Below are 19,004 nucleotides of genomic sequence, written 5' to 3' on the forward strand. Positions count from 1 at the left end.
AGGTAGAGCTAAATTGGACGTCTTATCGTGTTCGGGTGTTTGATTCATATGAAAACAACATTAATATCATGAAAATAGCTCAACTTTCAGTATTGTAAAAATTTAGTTGGGGCAGAGGCACCTGAGGGGTGTGGTTGAGGGTAGCATTAAATTGGATGTCATATTCGTGTTCAGGGGGTTCGGTTCATATGGAAACGACACCTCGTTTACCAAAAACAATAATTTACACCAGAATTCATTTTTACCCCCTCTGTTAGTTTTTTCAATTTTTGACCACGACCCACCAAAAATTTTTTTTTGAAAAAAATATGTGTTTTTTGGGGGTCGAAAACACATTTAAAAATGCTATTCCCATTTTTGTGCAGAATCATGATCATTGCTGAAACGGGCAAACAAAGCTAAAAAAACATCATGGGGGGAATATGGGGGAGGTGGGTGAAAATTTTTGTGGGGATACCTCTTATGGATGTTTACAACATACCAAAAAATTGAAAAAATCGGTTCGCATGGGGCTGAGAAAAAATTTCTATTGTAATTTCATAAAAGGGGGGGTTTCTCAAAAACGGGGGGGTGTGTCTGGGGGTCTGAAACTTTCGTGACGGAAGGTGCTCAAGGGTACCCACCTTCCATGCAAATATCAACCCTGAAGCTCTCGGGGCAAATTCGCCATAAATATCCACCAATAGCCTGTGGATAAACCCTCACAAATTGATTTTTAGCAGCCCAAATTAATTTTCACCTCATCTGGAAAAATTTCTGGATTCTAAAAAAATAAAAATCGCACTAGAGGCTCCAAAATGGTACGAAATGGTGAAACTCTGATTCCAGAGGCTAGTTTAGGCTACATCCAGTCAATGTTGCAAATTTAAAAAATTTCTCAAAGAACAGAATAGAATTTTTTCCTTTCTGAATAAATTGGTCAGTGTTTATTGGTCATCCTCCGAGTCCGTTTTAGGGGGTTTGCTGCAAAATTCTGGAAGATCCAGCTCAAAAGTAAAGTTTTGATCAATTTGTAAATTCCAGAAAAAGTGAAAAAAATCAAATTTTCAAAGAGAGTGTGTCACGAGCAGATTTTTCAACAATATATCCTCTGATGTGACTATATACGATCACCCCACTCGAAAACAATCGGACATTTGACCTTTTTGAAGCTTCCAGCAGATTTTAGAATTTCTCCAAAGACTTGAAATCATCATTGAGCATTTTTTTATCAAGTAATATTTCAATAGAAAAACCACCTTGTTGGTACCAACTTTTTTTTAATCCGATTTTTTTCATTTTTTCTAAAATTTTTAATAAGGTTAAAAGTTTATTTTTGATCTGGTTTTCCTGAAATTTTGCAAAAACCACCTGAAATGGTCTAAAGATCTCCAAATAAGCACCTACGACAGTTATAAGGTCTATAATTAATTAATTATTATAATGTTCATTTTTGGTCCGTTCAAATTTTACGCAATCAGCAACATCATCACATTATAAAATGGTAAAAAGACATATCAGTACGCACTGCGGAAGTGTGGGAATATTCAAGTCGCGCCGGTTTTCTTTCTTATAAATAACTTATATCATAAGGGGGGGATGGGACGCCGGGTGCCTACTGATATGCCCATCGAGGAATGCATTGGTGTTCGTATACCTATATACTACACTGACCCGCTCAAGACTTTATCTGCGAGAAGTGAAATGATACATTAGCATCAAAAATCTCATCAATTTGAGTTGAGCACCAATTCATTAATACCAAGCCCAACTTACATATTGATATTGTCCATCATTTTGTGATCACCTCCGGAGAAATTAATTTTTGGAATAATTCCTGGAGCTAATTTATTCATTAATCTGCATAATACAATACCATCTCGTAAGACATCTTCGAAAGCATATCCTGAAAAACACCAAGTTCAAATAAATTATAGAATTTCTTGCACAATTCGGCATTAAATAGAAGATGGGTAGATTAAGGAATTTTTCTTAGTCAAGTCCCATGTCCCAATCTAGGAAAAACCAACTTATATACCTACTAATCTTGGGGGGGGGGGGTCTGTAGGTTAGGGGGCCGACCAAGTGCACCAGGGAGGGCGCTCGTCGTAGACGTAGGGGGTTCATCGCACCCCTGTGAAAGCGGCAAGTTGTGGTGCGTCGAGCAGCAAAAAGTCTGGCTCCGGCACTGCAGTGACCAAAACTCACTGGTCCCTTCGAGGTTGTTCCCCCCACTCCAAAATTTACATTGACATTTTTTCTCTCAAAGTACTCGTGCGACCTATCAAAATGTATTAAAATTTCGCGTAGAATCCGAATATACCATTCATTTTGAATTCCAACCCTTCTGTGCCCCTCCCCGCGCCCCTAAAGTGCAGTTGACAACTTTTTTTATGAATATTCCCATGCGACCATTCAAAATGCATTAAAATTTTGCGTAGAACTCCAATATCATATTAATTTTGAATTTCAATCCTGCTGTACCCCTCTCCAATCCCAATGATGATTTAAAGGTAATAAATAAAATTTCAAAAGTTTATTCCAAAAAACAAAAGTAAAAATTGAACAACCAAATAAAATGTTTAAAAATAAATTGTTTTAGCCTTTTCAATTTTAAAGTTGAGCAAAAATTCATAATTACAAAATTTGTTTATTTTCTAAAGTACTACCCATTCCCGCGGTCATAAATACGTTTTTCTCAATTTTTCTCTTTTAAAAAATTGTTTATCCCTTTCAATTTCAAAGTTAGGCAAAAATTCATAATTACGAAATTTGTTTATTTTTCAAAGGTTTACTCATTCCGATGACTGAAAATACGTTTTTACAACTTTTTTTTCAAAGCTCGGTTGTCCTTCGAATTTGAATGGTAGGCAACTTGCTCATCTAACGTTTTTTTCAAGTCATGCAGTCATACCAAATCTGAAGTTTGTACCATCACTCCTCCACATACATGGTGTATCTGTAACTTATCCGCAACAAAGGACACAATGATGATTGATGAATGTTGTGGAATATTGCATCATTCCTGAGAGAACATATGAGCTGCGCAGATGGGTACTGAGTATAGCCACAACCAGAGATGAGGCGATTCGAATCGCAGAAATGAATCGCGGATCACTTTTGAATCGGATTCAGAACTGGATTCAAAATAAAAATGAATTGGGATTGTGAAAATTGAATTGTATTCACAACTGTAGATGAATGGCAGCGTCGCAATGGTTGTTCAATTTTTACTTTTTATTTTTTGGAATAAACTTTTGAAATTTTACCTATTTATTACCTTTAAATCATCATTGGGTGTGGAGAAGGGTACAGCAGGATTGAAATTCAAAATTGTAAGAAGTAGTTTTTGTTGCGTGTATATTTTATGCGTTTCTCACGCTATTTTCGTCGTCTGGATGCGTTTGCCGTTTCTGATACCTCTTGGCCTTGGGGTGTCGGCTTGTGGTGCAATTAGTAGCTGTGCGTTTGTTTGCTACGCAATATTTTTACGCTACACAGATACGAATATAGATTTTAAGATGGGACGAAAACTCATTAGTTATTAGCAGCTGTATTGAGTTGCGTCTCCCCAGTCACCAAGAGATACCTGCCTGTTAACATTGTATTGACGATTACGAATACAACACCGAAGTATTACGCTAATAGGTAAGTTATCTTACTGAGTACTACGATACATGAACGCTTATTTAGATTATGCCTTGCTTTAAATATTTGATTGATATCTTGTTACATTGTACTCGCAACGTACATAGATATGTTTTATTGCATTAGGGCAATGATGCTGATTTGTACAAGGGTTATGTGATTATGATTAGTACAGTGGTCGCACGCACATTGTACATCTTGTCAGTGAGTCAGGACCCTGAGGGGGACTCATAGAGGTACCACTAGGCAGTATGTGTGACGAGCCATACAGGCGATGATGTGGCCTCTCTGATAAACCTGGGTTTGGTGCCTAGGGTGTCTGTGGTACAACACTGCTAGTTGGCTGTTAAGGATCATTCCGTTATACTGACACTGTTGGGCGAACCACCGGTAGAATTGGTACTAGGGTTCGGCGATTCCCACAGTTGGTCTTGGTCATCACTGAGATGGTGAGACCTGAGACGGAGGTCTTTTAGATTAGATCGAGATTGAGTTATTTACAGGCTATCTACAAATTATTTACGTGTTCAGTATGATCAATGAGTAATGCATGTGTGTACTCAAAAGCAATTATTATTTAATTACAGATCGCTATTCATCCATCCAAGTTCCAGCCAAGCCAGAACTCCGGACCTGACAACCTCAGTTGATTGATTTGATTTATGATATCGATTTAGTTAATTAGCGAATTAGCATATCAATGTTTTATTTTACCTGACAATTAAGTTTGATAATTAATAAATAGTCGAGTGGTTTGTATTGGCTATTTCCTGACGCATCTACTAGGTGCTTTTCGAGCACTCTTTTACAAAATTAATATGATATTGGAATTCTACGCAAAATTTTGATGCATTTTGATTGGTCGCATGGAAATATTCATAAACAAGTTGTCGAACTGCACTTTAGGGGCGCGGGGAGGGGACACAGAAGGGGTGGAATGCAAAATTAATGGTATATTCGGATTCTACGCGAAATTTTATTGCATTTTGATAGGTCGCACCGGAATATTTTTATAAAACATTTGTTGAATTACATTTCAGGGTGGGTGAGGGGGCACAGAAGGGTTGAAATTTAAAATTAGTGAGATATATTGGGACTCTACGCAAAATTTTGATGCATTTTGTTTTGATTGGTCACACGGGAATATTCATGGACAAGTTGTGGAACCACACTTCAGGGCGGAGGGGAGGGGCACAGAAGGGGTGGAATTTAAAATTAATGGTATATTCGGATTCTACGCGAAATTTTATTGCATTTTGATAGGTCGCACCGGAATATTTTTATAAAACGTTTGTTGAATTACATTTCAGGGTGGGGGAGGGGGCACAGAAGGGTTGAAATTCAAAATTAGTGAGATATTGGGACTCTACGCAAAATTTTGATGCATTTTGATTGGTCACACGGGAATATTCATGAACAAGTTGTCGAACTGTACTTTAGGGCGGAGGGGAGGGGCACAGAAGGGGTGGAATTCAAAATTAGTGAGATATTGGGACCCTACGCAAAATTTTGATGCATTTTGATTGGTCACACGGGAATATTCATGAACAAGTTGTCGAACTGTACTTTAGGGCGGAGGGGAGGGACACAGAAGGGGTGGAATTCAAAATGAATGGTATATTCGGATTCTGCGCGAAATTTTAATACATTTTGATAGGTCGCACGAGTACTTTGAGAGAAAAAATGTCAATGTTAATTTTGGAGTGGGGGTAACTCTAAACGACTTCACAGCCCCATAATTCGTCATTGTGCAGATATTTTTCAGCCGTTTTTTTTTCAGTTCGGTTGGAAATAATCTTGTCGAACTAATTTCACAAAAATCTTTCTGTTGCCGCTCATACATGACTACAGAACAATTTAACTGTCAAAAATGCATAAAAACTGCATTCAAAGTGCAATAAAATCCGTTTGTGCTAATGCCCAACAGAAAAAAACACATATTCGGTATCGGGTGGTAGTACCCTTCTTGACTACGTTTCATTTTTTTTGTGCCGGCCACGTTCAGAAATACACCCCTTTAAGGCTCCAGCCCCCTATTGTGCAAGTTTGAAATATTGAAATCATGCGTTTCGGATTTTTGGGGGTCCCTTCAATATTTCGCTGGATGATTTTTTTGGTGAGCAAAAAATTTCAGTAAAATCGATTTCTAATGTATCTACTTTTGGCTCCGTGGATTGTAGACTAAATATTCAGTATATATTTGTCTTTCCTACACAATGTAATATTATAAAAGAAATTTACGCAATCAGCAACATCATCACATTATAAAGACATATCAGTAGACACAGCGGCGAAATCTTCTCGTAAATTTTTCAACAAAATGGTAAAAAGCTTGTAAAAAGACATATCAGTACGCACTCCGGAGTGTGAAATTGGGTGTATGTCGAACGTCGCGATAGTGCCTTTCTTATAAATAACTTATATCATAAGGGAGGATGGGACCCCGGGTGCCTACTGATATGCCCGTCGAGATATGCATTGGTGTTCGTATATATACTACACTGAACCGCTCAAGACTTTATCTGCGAGAAGTGAAATCGGTGTTTACAAAAAATTAATAATGTTTCACAACTTTGGCTATGAATGTAAATCTTTTTTGGTGATTTGAATTTTTAAAAAAACGTCTTCTTTGCAATTTTGACCAAAAAAAAACAGAAAAAGGCTTTTTGGAAATTGTGAACAAAAAAATAACAAGATAAAATCAAAACGGGTCAACCAATCGAGTCAGAACCCAATCTCTATGAATTTTCCTTGAAGAATAAAGATTTATAGATTCTTGTAAATTATAGGTATGTATTATTTTTCAAGAATGTTTTGTTCAAGAAATGGATTTTTTCATTGAAGTTCTAGTCGTGTCTATTTCGAAGATGCCTATGCATTTTCGCGCCTTAAAAAGTTGTGAAAAAATATAGGCAAGTAGGTACTAGGTAAATATCGACTTCTTTCATAAATTTTGAAACATTTGAATCACAGGGCTCATCAAAAAATGCTTACAATCACAAAAGTACACGTGAACGTTTATTTTCATTTTTTTTCTTCAATACGTCTTGTAATATAAAAAATAATTTAATATAAAAACATCTCCAGTTTTCTTTCTACGTCAATATTATAGATAATAAATAAAATTTCATAACAAATAGAATAATAGGTAGGTATGTACTTTGATTCAGTTGAAATTTGATTTTTTCTTCAGATTTTTCACTCGTTTTAAAATATTGAGGTCACAATACAATTGTAGGTAGGTAACTTTTCCATTTAAAGTTAGGTAATTATAAAATTCTGATAGGTATTAAAACAGATTTATCTATTTGCCTAATAAGATTTTTCTGGTAGCGCCGAAATTCTGACCACTTTGAGTAGCAAGTTTATTGGTACCAGCTTGTAAACCGATGACTCCTTCGCCAGCTCTTAATTGTTCTTCGGTCCATTCGCGTCTGTGTTCTTCGGATGGTCGTGGTCCTAGGAATGGTCCTCTCCATTCTGGATGTTTGTAACACTATTTGAAAAAAAAAAGAAAATGAAATTCAAGTAATAAGTAGTAGGTACTTACACATCATACGAGTAGGTCAGAGTCAATATATTATGTAATTTATCATACGTACTGTTCTTCCAAGAGCGAAAATAGTTGTGGTAACACTGGAAATATTTTTCGACTCCCATAAATCTACGCTTTGGAAGAGATCTACGTCTGGAACTCCGTATTGAGTACATGCTTTTTGAAACCTAAATCATTCCAATTTACCAGAAATAAGTATAGAAAATAGAATTTCCATGTACGAGTAAAAATCTGATCAATTTGAGCACCAACTCATCGTCGATATAAAATCCAACTTACATATTGATATTATCCATCATTTTGTAATCACCTCCGGAGAAATTAATTTTTGGAATAATTCCTGGAGCTAATTTATTCATTAATCTGCATAATACAATACCATCTCGTAAGACATCTTCGAAAGCATATCCTGAAAAAAAAACAAGTTTGAGTAAATGATGGAATTTCTTGCTCAATGTGAAATTGAATACATAGATGGGTAGATTACGGAATTTTTCTTAGTCAAGTCCCAATCTAGGAAAAATCAACTTGTATACCTCTATACTAATCTTGCCCCCCCCCCCAAAGAAAAAATCTCATCTAGGCTATTGTCAAAATTGCCAAATAGTCTAGTCTCGTTTCTTGCCCAAAATTGTCGCTTTTTCACAAAACATTCCAAAAAATCTCCGTTTTTCTCGAAATATTGCTCAGATGTCTCGTTTTTTTTTCTTCAAATAATGCTTAAAAAGTCTCGCATTTTAAACTAAAAAAATCAAAAAGGCTATAGGTGGATAAGTATGGCGAATTTGCCCCCGAGAGCTTCAGGGTTGATATTTGCATGGAAGGTGGGTACCCTTGAGCACCTTCCGTCACGAAAGTTTCAGACCCCCAGACACCCCCCCCCCCCGGTTTTGAGAAACCACCCCTTTTTATGCAATTACAATACAAATTTTTTTCTCAGCCCCATGTGAACAGATTTTTTCGATTTTTTGGTATGTTGTAAACATCCATAAGAGGTATCCCCACAAAAATTTTCATCCCCCTTACCCCCCAAAATGACGTTTTTTAGCTTTATTTGCCCGTTTTAGCAATGATCATGATTCTGCACAAAAATGGGAATAGCATTTTTAAATGTGTTTTCGACCCCTACAAAACATATTTTTTTTTCAAAAAAAAATTTTTGGTGGGTCGTGGTCAAAAATTGAAAAAACTAACAGAGGGGGTAAAAATGAATTCTGGTGTAAATTATTGTTTTTGGTAAATGAGGTGTCGATTCCATATGAATCGAACCCCCTCAACACGAATATGACGTCCAATTTAATGCTACCCTCAAGCACACCCCCCCCCCCCAGTGCCTCTGCCTCCACCTCAATTTTCACTATTATATTAAAAATTGAGTTATATAATAATATTGGTGTCGTTCTCATATGAATCAAACACCCCAAACACGAATATGACGTCCAATTTAATGCTACCCTCAACCACACCCCTCCAGTGCCTCTGCCCCCACTTCAATTTATACTATTTTTAAAGTTTTGATATTTTCATAGGTAATGTTGGTTTCGTTTTCATATTAATCAAACCCTCCGAACACGAATATGACATCCAATTTTACTCTACCCAGATTCACACCCCTACAGTGCCTCTTCCCCCACCTAAACAATAAAATTTTTAGCCAACTCCGATCAATCCTCGACCAATAATTACTTCAAATCAAATCAATTGCTATTAAAGGCATGTTTCACAAAGGTTGAAAACTCAACGACATCGCAAGGGTCAAACTTTAACATTTTCGAGGAGCTGGCTGCAGCCTGGAAGGGAATAGATACGGGTAGACCTAAATTGGACTTCATATTCATGTTAGTGGTGTTTGATTTATATGAAAACGACATCAATATTATTATACAGCTCAATTTTTAATATAATAGTACAAATTGTGGTGGGGGCAGAGGCACTGGAGGGGTGTGGTTGAGGGTAGCATTAAATGGGATGTCATATTCGTGTTCGGGGTATTCGAGTCATATGAAAATGACACCAACATTATGAAAATAGATCAACTTTTAATAGAGTAAAAATTGTGGGGGGTAGAGGCACCGGAGGGATGTGAATGAGGGTAGAGTAAAATTGGATGTCATATTCGTGTTCGGGGGGGGGGGGGGGGTTGATTCATATGAAAACGACACCAACATTATGAAAATATCAAACTTTTTAAAATAGTATAAATTTAAGTGGGGGCAGAGGCACTGGAGGGGTGTGAATGAGGGTAGAGTAAAATTGGATGTCATATTCGTGTTCGGAGGGTTTGATTCATATGAAAACGAAACCAACATTACCTATGAAAATATCAAAACTTTAAAAATAGTATAAATTGAAGTGGGGGCAGAGGCACTGGAGGGGTGTGGTTGAGGGTAGCATTAAATTGGACGTCATATTCGTGTTTGGGGTGTTTGATTCATATGAGAACGACATCAATATTATTATATAGCTCAATTTTTAAAATAATAGTGAAAATTGAGGTGGGGGCAGAGGCACTGGAGGGGTGTGGTTGAGGGTAGCATTAAATTGGACGTCATATTCGTGTTTGGGGTGTTTGATTCATATGAGAACGACACCAATATTATTATATAGCTCAATTTTTAATATAATAGTGATAATTGAGGTGGGGGCAGAGGCACTGGAGGGGTGTGCTTGAGGGTAGCATTAAATTGGACGTCATATTCGTGTTGAGGGGGTTCGATTCATATGGAATCGACACCTCATTTACCAAAAACAATAATTTACACCAGAATTCATTTTTACCCCCTCTGTTAGTTTTTTCAATTTTTGACCACGACCCACCAAAAATTTTTTTTTGAAAAAAATATATGTTTTGTAGGGGTCGAAAACACATTTAAAAATGCTATTCCCATTTTTGTGCAGAATCATGATCATTGCTAAAACGGGCAAATAAAGCTAAAAAACGTCATTGGGGGGGGAAGGGGGGGTGAAAATTTTTGTGTGGATACCTCTTATGGATGTTTACAACATACCAAAAAATTAAAAAAATCGGTTCACATGGGGCTGAGAAAAAAATTTTTATTGTAATTTTAGAAAAGGGGGAGTTTCTCAAAACCGGGGGGGGGGTGTGTCTGGGGGTCTGAAACTTTCGTGACGGAAGGTGCTCAAGGGTACCCACCTTCCATGAAAATATCAACCCTGAAGCTCTCGGGGGCAAATTCGCCATACTTATCCACCTATAGCCTTTGCCAATAACTGCTAAAAAGTCCTTCTTTTTGCCCAAAATTGTCAAAAAATCTCAGGTTTTTTCAAGAAATTCAAAAAGTCTCGCCTTATTGGCCCAAATATTGCCCAAAAACCAAAATTCCAGCTTTTCAGAAATTATGTTTACCATAACATCGCCAAAAAATGACAAAAAAAACCGTTGTTTTTTGCCTAAAAACATGCAAAAAAGCCACAAGGCATCACTTTTTGAAAAAAAAAATTCAAAAAAAGTAACTACAATTTCTTTGCCAATAATTTCAAAAAATTTCCGATTTCTGCCAAAATTGTCAAATTTCTGCTTTTTAACCCTTCCGAAATCCAAAAATTTATAACCCTACTTAAAAGCACCAACCTAATAAACCAAATCTAAACCCTTCTAGCCACGGGTGTAATAATCGTGTAATTATAAACACCCAAAACAAAAAAAAAAAAAAAAAAAAAAAAGTGATTCTCGCTATTGCTAAAAATTTTCAGTTTTTTTCAAAAAGTATCCAAAAGCCTCCCTTTTCTGCCAATAATTGCCAAAATGTCCTTCATTTTGCTAAAATTGTTATACCTAGTCTTCCTTTTTTGCCAAAAATTGTCAAAAATTCCAATTTTTTGTCAAAAAAAATTCGATAAGTCTCACTTTTCTGATTTCTCTAAAAATTGCTGAAAAATCTCGATTTTTATCTTTTACTTACCAAAAATTTCCAAAATTCTCGCTTTTTATGGCAGTTTGTTTTTGTCTTTATAAAAAAGGTTGTAGATAATTTTTTTATTAACCAAAATTGCTGAGTTTGCTAAAATTGTCAACTTTTTGAAATGATTCTCTCAATTTCTCAAAATTTTTCAGTTTTTCTCCCCAAAAATAATCCAGTTCCAAAAAATTTGCTTTTTTGCCGAATATTGCCAAAAAGTAATGCTTTTTGTGTCAGTAGGGTATGTAATTCTCAAAAAGACCTTCTTTTGGTTGAAACTGTCGAAGTCTGTTTTTTTTTTTTTTTTCAAATAAATATTGTAAAAAATTCTCGTTTTTTAAACAAAATTACAAAAAATCGTAGTTTTTTCAAAAATTCCAAAAAGTTTTATTGCTTTTCAAAAATTGACCAAAAGACTGATTTTTGGCCAGAAATTGTCAGAATTCTTTCTTTTGTTAAAATTGCCAAAGTTTGACGTTATTTTGCCAAAAATGTGACTTTTTCTCAGAAATGGCAAAACGTTTCAATTTGATTCGAAAAGTTATCAAAAAATCTCATTTTTTGGCAAAAAGTTTCAACTTTTTTTTTGTGATTTTGGGATGTTTTCCAAAATTTGGATCTCGTTGACATTTGAAAAATTTAAAAAAAAATCATCCAACTTTCTGATATTATCTTGAAAAGGCATTTGATAAAGCCTGGCGTTATAAAATTCTCCAAAAATTACATTCCATTGGAATTAGAGGACATTTGGCTTACTTTATTCAGAATTTCTTAACAAACCGTACTTTTAGAGTGAGAGTTGACAATACATACTCAGAGTTTTTTGAAATTGAAAATGGAGTCCCCCAAGGTTCAGTTCTTAGCACAGTCTTATTTATACTTTTGATTGATGACATTTCCAATGTTGTTTCTAGACCCATTTCTCTGAGAATCTTTGCTGATGATATAAACATTTCCTTTCGTTCAAATAATATTCAACTAGCTCTTCAAGTAATCCAAGAAACCCTTGAAAAAATTGAATCATGGGCAGATTCAAATGGTCTAACCTTCTCTGAGTCAAAAACCCACTGTATACTTTTCACCAAAAAAAATAAGATTCCTCCAGATCTCATCTTCAACTTCAAAGGACACTCTTTAGAATTCAAAACCACAACTAAATTTCTTGGCTTAACTTTTGATAGAAAACTAAATTGGACTCCTCATTTTCTAAAAGTAAAATCAGATATCATGAAACGCCTAAATCTGTTGAAAATAATCAAAAACACCAAGTATAAACCATCTCGCAAACTCCTACTTCACTTGTATAAATCTCTAATTCGCAGTAAAATTGAGTATGGAAGCCCATGTTTTGCAAATATCTCAAATAAAACTTCAAATATCCTAAAAACAATTCAAAATTCAGCCCTAAGGATCTGTTTAGGAGCCCTCTATTCCTCTCCAATAGATAGCCTATATTGTGAAGCAGCAGAATTACCCCCAGATTTCAGAAGAACTCTCATAACAAACAAATTCATCTCAAATGCATCCACCAACCCTTCCCATCCACTCCAAAACTCAATTAACCCACCCAACCCCCAACATTTTGATCATATAGAAGGACCCATTTCTAATTTCATCACAATGTTGAATGATCTTCAAATCAATCCCAAAACTCTCATCCAAAAACCAATATTATACCCCCCTTGGCTTCTAAAACCTCCTCAAGTCAACCTACAGCTTATTAACTACCCAAAAAATAGCCACTCTCCATTAGTAATAAAACAGAACTATCTTGAACTTTTATCAGAATGCAAAAAATTCAATCTTTGCTTTACAGATGGATCAAAAATACCAACACTTCACACAGGATATGCATACTCTATAAATGATAGAATTTCAAATTTTAAAATCCATAACTGTTCTTCAATCTACACTGCCGAACTCACAGCTATTTTCCACTGTCTCTGTGACATACTCACTTATGAATCAGAAAATAAGTCCTTCTTAATTCAAAGTGATTCCCTCAGCTCACTAACTGCTATCCAAAATCTTTTTTCCGATCACCTTCTAATTCAAAATATTCATAAAACTCTATTTGACTTACAAAATTCAAACTTCTTCATACAGTTTATGTATGTACCCAGCCACGTTGGAATCTTAGGAAATGAAATTGTAGATATTAATGCTAAATCTGCCACCATCCTTTCTCCCCTTATATTTATCACAGCTGACGACCTCAAATCTATCTTCACCCAAAGCACACTTAAGAAATGGCAAAACTTTTGGTCCCTCCAAACCACAAACAAGCTCTTTCAACATAAAAAATTAGTCCATCCTTGGAAAAACCTCTCCCACTTAAACAGACTTGAAGAAATCACTATAACCAGACTGAGAATTGGCCACACAAAAATCACACATAATCACCTCTATGAAAAGGCCCCAAAACCCACATGTCAATTCTGCCTCTCAGAACTTATATCTGTCCAACACTTACTATTTCAATGTCCCTCCTTACATCAGCACAGACTATCCCTACAAATAGATGAAAGATCCCTATTCATACCAGACGACCCTTCCGAAATTAAAAAATTCTTAGACCTAATTAAAAAACTTGACCTTACCAACTCGATTTAAATCTCATACGACGGGTGTAATAATCAAGTAATTACAAACACCCAAAAAAAAAAAAAAAAAAAAAAAACAGTAGGTATATGTCAGAATTTTTAAGACTTGAAAGAAAATCTGTAGACTTTTAGAGATGCTAACTTTTGAAAACTTGGAAAGCCTTGAAAAGTGAGACTCGTTTCCTCCTCCCTAAAAAGAAGTATTCGACTCAGACATGAAAATTTTTTAAACAATTTGTACAGATGATAATATTTTATCTTTTTCGATATTTTCCAATTTTGAGAGCTTCATATGATGGCCATCATCATTTGGGGGACCAAGGGAGAGATTTTCCCGAAATGTGGTTATTTGGAAGGACTCTGCCTAGAAATGAAACATTTTTAATAAGTAAATTTGTACAGATATATGTTTTTCATTTTTTTTGCAGGTGGAGGGGGGAGTTTTCCAAGTTTGAGGGGTTTTACAATAATTGGGGGGACCAAAAAGGTAGGGTTTTCTTTAAAAAGTAGTTATTTAAAAAAAATCTTCTCAAAATTTAAACAAAAAATGTTGTTATCTTTTTTATAAATTAAATATTTGTCATTTTCAATGTACAGATATCAATTTTTCATTTTTTTTTTTTTTTTTTTTTTTTTTTGATAGGAGGAGGGGGGAGTTTTCCAACTTTGAGGGAGTTTTACAATAATTTGGGGGACCAAAAAGGTAGGTTTTTCTGTAAAAAGTTGAAAAAATTCTTCTCAAAATTTAAACAAAAAGTTTTTTCATCTTTTTTATACGTATGTAACTATTTTTCACAAATTGGGGGAGAAGATGGGCTTCATACAAGAGAACCAGGATAATTTGAGGGTCCAAAGAGGGGTTTTTCTTGTAAAAGGGTGACCTATGTCCTATGTATAGAACAATAAAAAAATTTGTTCAACTTTTCACTAATTTTAATTTTTGCTTATTCCATTTTTTTCTATTTTACTTGACAAAATAAGGTACACCCTGAAGTAAGTATGTTATATTTTAAGATTTCACGAACACCTACCAGGAGGGAATCTTTCACCCAATACAGCTTCAATCCATTCTTGAGCTTCGCGTTCTTGCTCCGGGTCACGTTTACCGGCCACCTGAATTCAAATAATAAAGATTACCTCAGTACATTTTTCCTTTGTACATGTACATACATACAAACAAAACATTGGACAGAAATTATTGAACATTTGCCAATTTTTTTACGTTTTTTTACGCTAACGCCCACACTAAAAATATTTCATTTTTGCCCAGTGACATTACGCGTGAAACTTCGCGAACTCTTACGTGAAATTACGTCAACGGATTTTCATGATCATTGTAGATGGATGACTAATCAGACGAAAGAAATTGAAAAAATGTCGTGGTAAAAAAAGAAAAAAATTCTCGACTTGAGGAATCACGACACCATACCTAACTTAAGTTGAGCTTTCTTGCAAGTATAGGTAGATACCTATCTAGTATTTAAAAACGTGAGAACTTATTTGATGTTCTCATTATCAGAATAATTGATAATTTCCACCTTGTGATAAATCAGTTAGGTACCTACTTGAAGGAAAAAAAATCTTTCTACTGTTTTTTTCGTTCCTTTCAATTTGGAATTTTCCCCAAATTTTTAAAATAAATCCAGATCGAACTAAATTTATAAGCCAATCCAAAATAAACATTAATAATCTACAAATGATATCTTTTGATGCATTGCAACCTTCGCTGCATTTAAACTCACAAAATCCAACCTTGATCTTTATAATAATAACTTCGCTTGGGTAATAACATTTACTTTACAACGATGATTTAATGCATTCGCTCTGCCAAAAGTTTTTAAAGGTTGATGAATTATATATTTCTCGAACGATAATGGTCTATTTATAAGAAAACGAAACGTAAACAACGTTTATTTTAATGGCTGATGGGCGCTGCATTGCATCTTGTATAATAAACGTAAAACTGTCGCTTTCTACAATGCAGAATTCCAACGCTAAATTGGCTCTAGACTCGATTTATCGAGCGATGGAAAATAATTCGATTATTTGGAGCGATTTATTTTTGTCTTTATTCTGCGATCTGCTGAGCGAAGCTGTGATGGAAGATGGAAACTTTTTCAAAAATATAGGTAACTCTTGCAATACGAATAAAATTATTTAAAAAAATTTTTAAAATTATGATGAAAAATAAAAGTAAAAAGATCAAAATTTTGAAGTAATTCTTTAATATCTTAGTCACGAGTTGTAAACAATTTTCTAATTTACACTCCTCCATCCTCAATTTTATTCAACATGAAACAAATTTGGCAAGCAAGTGTACTTATAGTCTTCAGAATTTAAATCACTGATTCGAAGAGGCAAACGTTAAAGAGAGTAGGCTGTTTTTTAATTACTATAAATTGCCCCCACACGAGACAAGGGGCCAAAATTTAGGGTATTCGTCGAAATCTCGACCACGTTCTTGAAAAAATTAGTCACATGTCAATTGTCATATGAACTTGAAAGCAATATATCATTTTTTGAAACATCAACTTTTTTTATAAAAAAAAAAAAAAAAAAAGTACAAAAATAATTAAATAGGGAAAATGATTCAGCTTGATCGTATTTTTAATCCATGACCACTTCTCACAGAACTATCAAATTAATTAAAATTATCTCAGTTTTGCAAAAAACCTTCGATATTTTGTTTTTCAATTTTCTTGGAAAAAAAAACGAATATTTTGATGTTTTTTCTTATCATTTTAGTAAATTTTAAGGAGACGAGCTGATATTTTTGCATCAATCTCACCAATGCTTTTAATTCGTTAAAAAAATACTCGTAATTTCACTCAAAATTATCATCCAAGTAAGTTAAAAATGTTGCAAAAAATTTTGAGCTTGCAATTTTTTTGAATCAGTTTGTTGATTTCAATAATTTCTTTGGAAATGTTGTGATTTTTGTTCAAAATTGTGAAAATTTTGTAATTTTTTTCTCAGAGTCACGATCGTCTTCTTTTTAGAATCAAAACTTCCATTTTTCAAAAAAATTGTCTTTTTTTTGAAATTACGACAATTTTTGTTCGCTTATAAGAAAATTGAAAGTTGACAATTTTTTTTAGAAAATTAGCCCTACAGTTATATTATTTCTTGAAAAACATTACAACTTCGAAAATTTTTTTTGAAAAAAGATACAAAAATTTCAAAATTGAATGTTCGATTTTTTTTCATTTTTTGTTTCAAAATAACAAAATTATTGTCATTTTTTACCAAAAATTGAATGTTTTATTCTTGCAAAAAATTGTAAGCTTGCTATTTTTTTAAATCAGTTTTTCGACTTCTTTGAAAAAAAAATCACAATGTTGTAATTTTCGTTTAAAATTGTTAAAAGATTGTAATTTTTTAGAATAGAATCTGCAATTTTCTTAAAAATTGCCTTTTTTTGAAATTACGACAATTTTTGTCCTTGAAAGTTCGAAATTTTTGCAGAAGAATAGGTACAGTTTTATCATTTCTCGAAAAACATTAAAACTTTGAAAACTTTTTTCGAAGATTGGGTATAGAAAATTCAAAATTGATAATGTTCGATTTCTGCCATTTTTTGTTTCAAAATTATAATTTTTTGCTAAAAATTGCATGTTTTAGTTAAAATAGCCTTTAAAATGTTGAAAATTTGTGTTTTTTCAACATTTTACATTTTTTTTTGCAAAAATTGTAAGCTTGTGTGGTTTAAACTAAAATATGGTGCATATTTTTTCACCAAGTTGAAAGCATAATTTATCGTAGGTATTAAAAAAATGCCATAAATATCATTTTTTTTTACCAAAAATTTTAAATTCATACATTTTGATGAAATTTTTTGAAATTCAAAGCAAGTAAGTATTTTTTTTTTTCAATTTTTCAGAAAAAAAAGATCAATTTTTTTGACATAATGGAAAACTGATTTTCCTGCCAAAATATGAAAGTGAAAGTTGACTAATTTTTCATCAGAACAATGATTCTGTTCTTCTACGGAAAAAAATTGAAAATGATAACATTTTTCGAAACATTATGAATCGTTATAGTTTTACAAAAAATTTGAAGTTAACAATTAATTTTTTCAGAATCATGATTTTTACTTTTCTTAAGAGAAAAATCAGAAGTAGATCAATTTTTTCCAAAAATTAGCAAAAAAAAAATTGTTTTTTGTTGGAAATAAATTTATAATTTTTTTACAAAATCATGATTATGGTCAAAACGTTATTTAAATTGTATTTTTTTTTTTACTTTTCGAGAAGAAAACTTGAAAATTGAAATTTTTTTCACTTATAAAAATTTATATTTTTTACAAAAATTGAGATTTGTTTTTTTTTCTTGTTTTTTAAACATTTTTATAATTAAGAACAAACCAAACAAACTAATTGAAAAGTCACCTCAATTATTGAAATGATTTCTTTTTTTTTTGGTACTTAAATCTGACGAATTGTTACAATCTTATTAGCATTTTTTTTTTTTTTTTTTTTTTTTTTTTTTTAATTAAAAACCTGAGACTTGGTCATTAATTTTTTTTTCAATCGAATAAGTAATTGAAAATATTTGGAAATGAAAATTATTCTTCGACATCTCGAACACTATGAACCATCTCTTGGAATATTTTTTCATCATCTTTCATTTGCTAGAGACCAAATTAGAGGTGGTTCAAAACCAAATTTCATTTTCAACAAATCAGTAAAAAAAAAAAAAAAAATGCGAAAAAATCAAAATATTAATTTGAACAATTTTACAAAAAAACAAAAAAATCTTCAAAAATTCTCATAAAACCTCCCCTAAAAATCTCCAAAATCTCCACAGTCCAATAACTATCCCATACCACACCGCAAACACTCGGTATAATCTACACGTACCTGCCACAAGGGTCTTCCACCAGGCATTTTGAATAATACAGTGAACGAATTTAGTAGGTACACTCGACGACTCGGCGAAAAGCGAGAAATCACAATTAAATAAAGATAAAAGATACTAACTGGTAGTCTCTCTTCGTTCTGGAAAGACACGTATAGTTTTACTCGAGATGCGAAAATTCAAAAAGAGGGGGTTATGAGGTCACCCGGGATAAATTTAGAAATCACCTTCTCGATATTTTTAGTCCACTATGGAATATCGAGTTAACATATTTTCCCGTATTTATTACATACAAAAACCACACACACACATGTCATCGTTCAACTTGAGAAAGGAACCTTGTACATATAAATCTGGTGAAACAAAGCCCTCAAAAAAAAAACTCTCCTGTCATCGTTGGCAGCATTCCTCGATAATGAAATAATAACAACCCCGGGGTCG

At 33.6% G+C, this 19,004-nt stretch overlaps 1 protein-coding gene and 1 long non-coding RNA gene across 2 annotated transcripts; one reads left to right on the forward strand and one right to left on the reverse strand.

Annotated features, from left to right (window-relative positions):
- The first annotated feature begins 3,187 nt into the window (after window positions 1–3,187).
- Window positions 3,188–4,382, forward strand: LOC135842051 (uncharacterized). Its single transcript, XR_010558059.1, has 2 exons — window positions 3,188–3,627; window positions 4,215–4,382. It is a non-coding gene; the product is annotated as an uncharacterized LOC135842051 (long non-coding RNA).
- Window positions 4,383–6,632: 2,250 nt separating this feature from the next.
- Window positions 6,633–18,723, reverse strand: LOC135849593 (muscle-specific protein 20-like). Its single transcript, XM_065370075.1, has 5 exons — window positions 18,566–18,723; window positions 14,738–14,819; window positions 7,463–7,592; window positions 7,230–7,350; window positions 6,633–7,123 (listed from the first exon to the last, which is right to left on the reverse strand). Exons 1-5 carry the CDS (start codon window positions 18,590–18,592, stop codon window positions 6,932–6,934), a joined length of 552 nt encoding a protein of 183 aa, XP_065226147.1. The 5' UTR covers window positions 18,593–18,723; the 3' UTR covers window positions 6,633–6,931.
- Window positions 18,724–19,004: the final 281 nt, after the last annotated feature.

This window comes from Planococcus citri, chromosome 1 (assembly GCF_950023065.1).
Source record: "Planococcus citri chromosome 1, ihPlaCitr1.1, whole genome shotgun sequence".
NCBI lineage: Eukaryota > Metazoa > Arthropoda > Insecta > Hemiptera > Pseudococcidae > Planococcus > Planococcus citri.

Bases quoted from the DNA above. Each gene is read 5' to 3' on its own strand.
- LOC135849593 (XM_065370075.1), bottom strand. From the start codon at position 18,592: ATGCCTGGTGGAAGACCCTTGTGGCAG. The intron at 14,820-18,565 runs GTACGTGTAGAT...ATTTGAATTCAG, and splicing joins GTGGAAGACCCTTGTGGCAG to GTGGCCGGTAAACGTGACCC. The intron at 7,124-7,229 runs GTACGTATGATA...TTTTTCAAATAG, and splicing joins TTTTCGCTCTTGGAAGAACA to TGTTACAAACATCCAGAATG.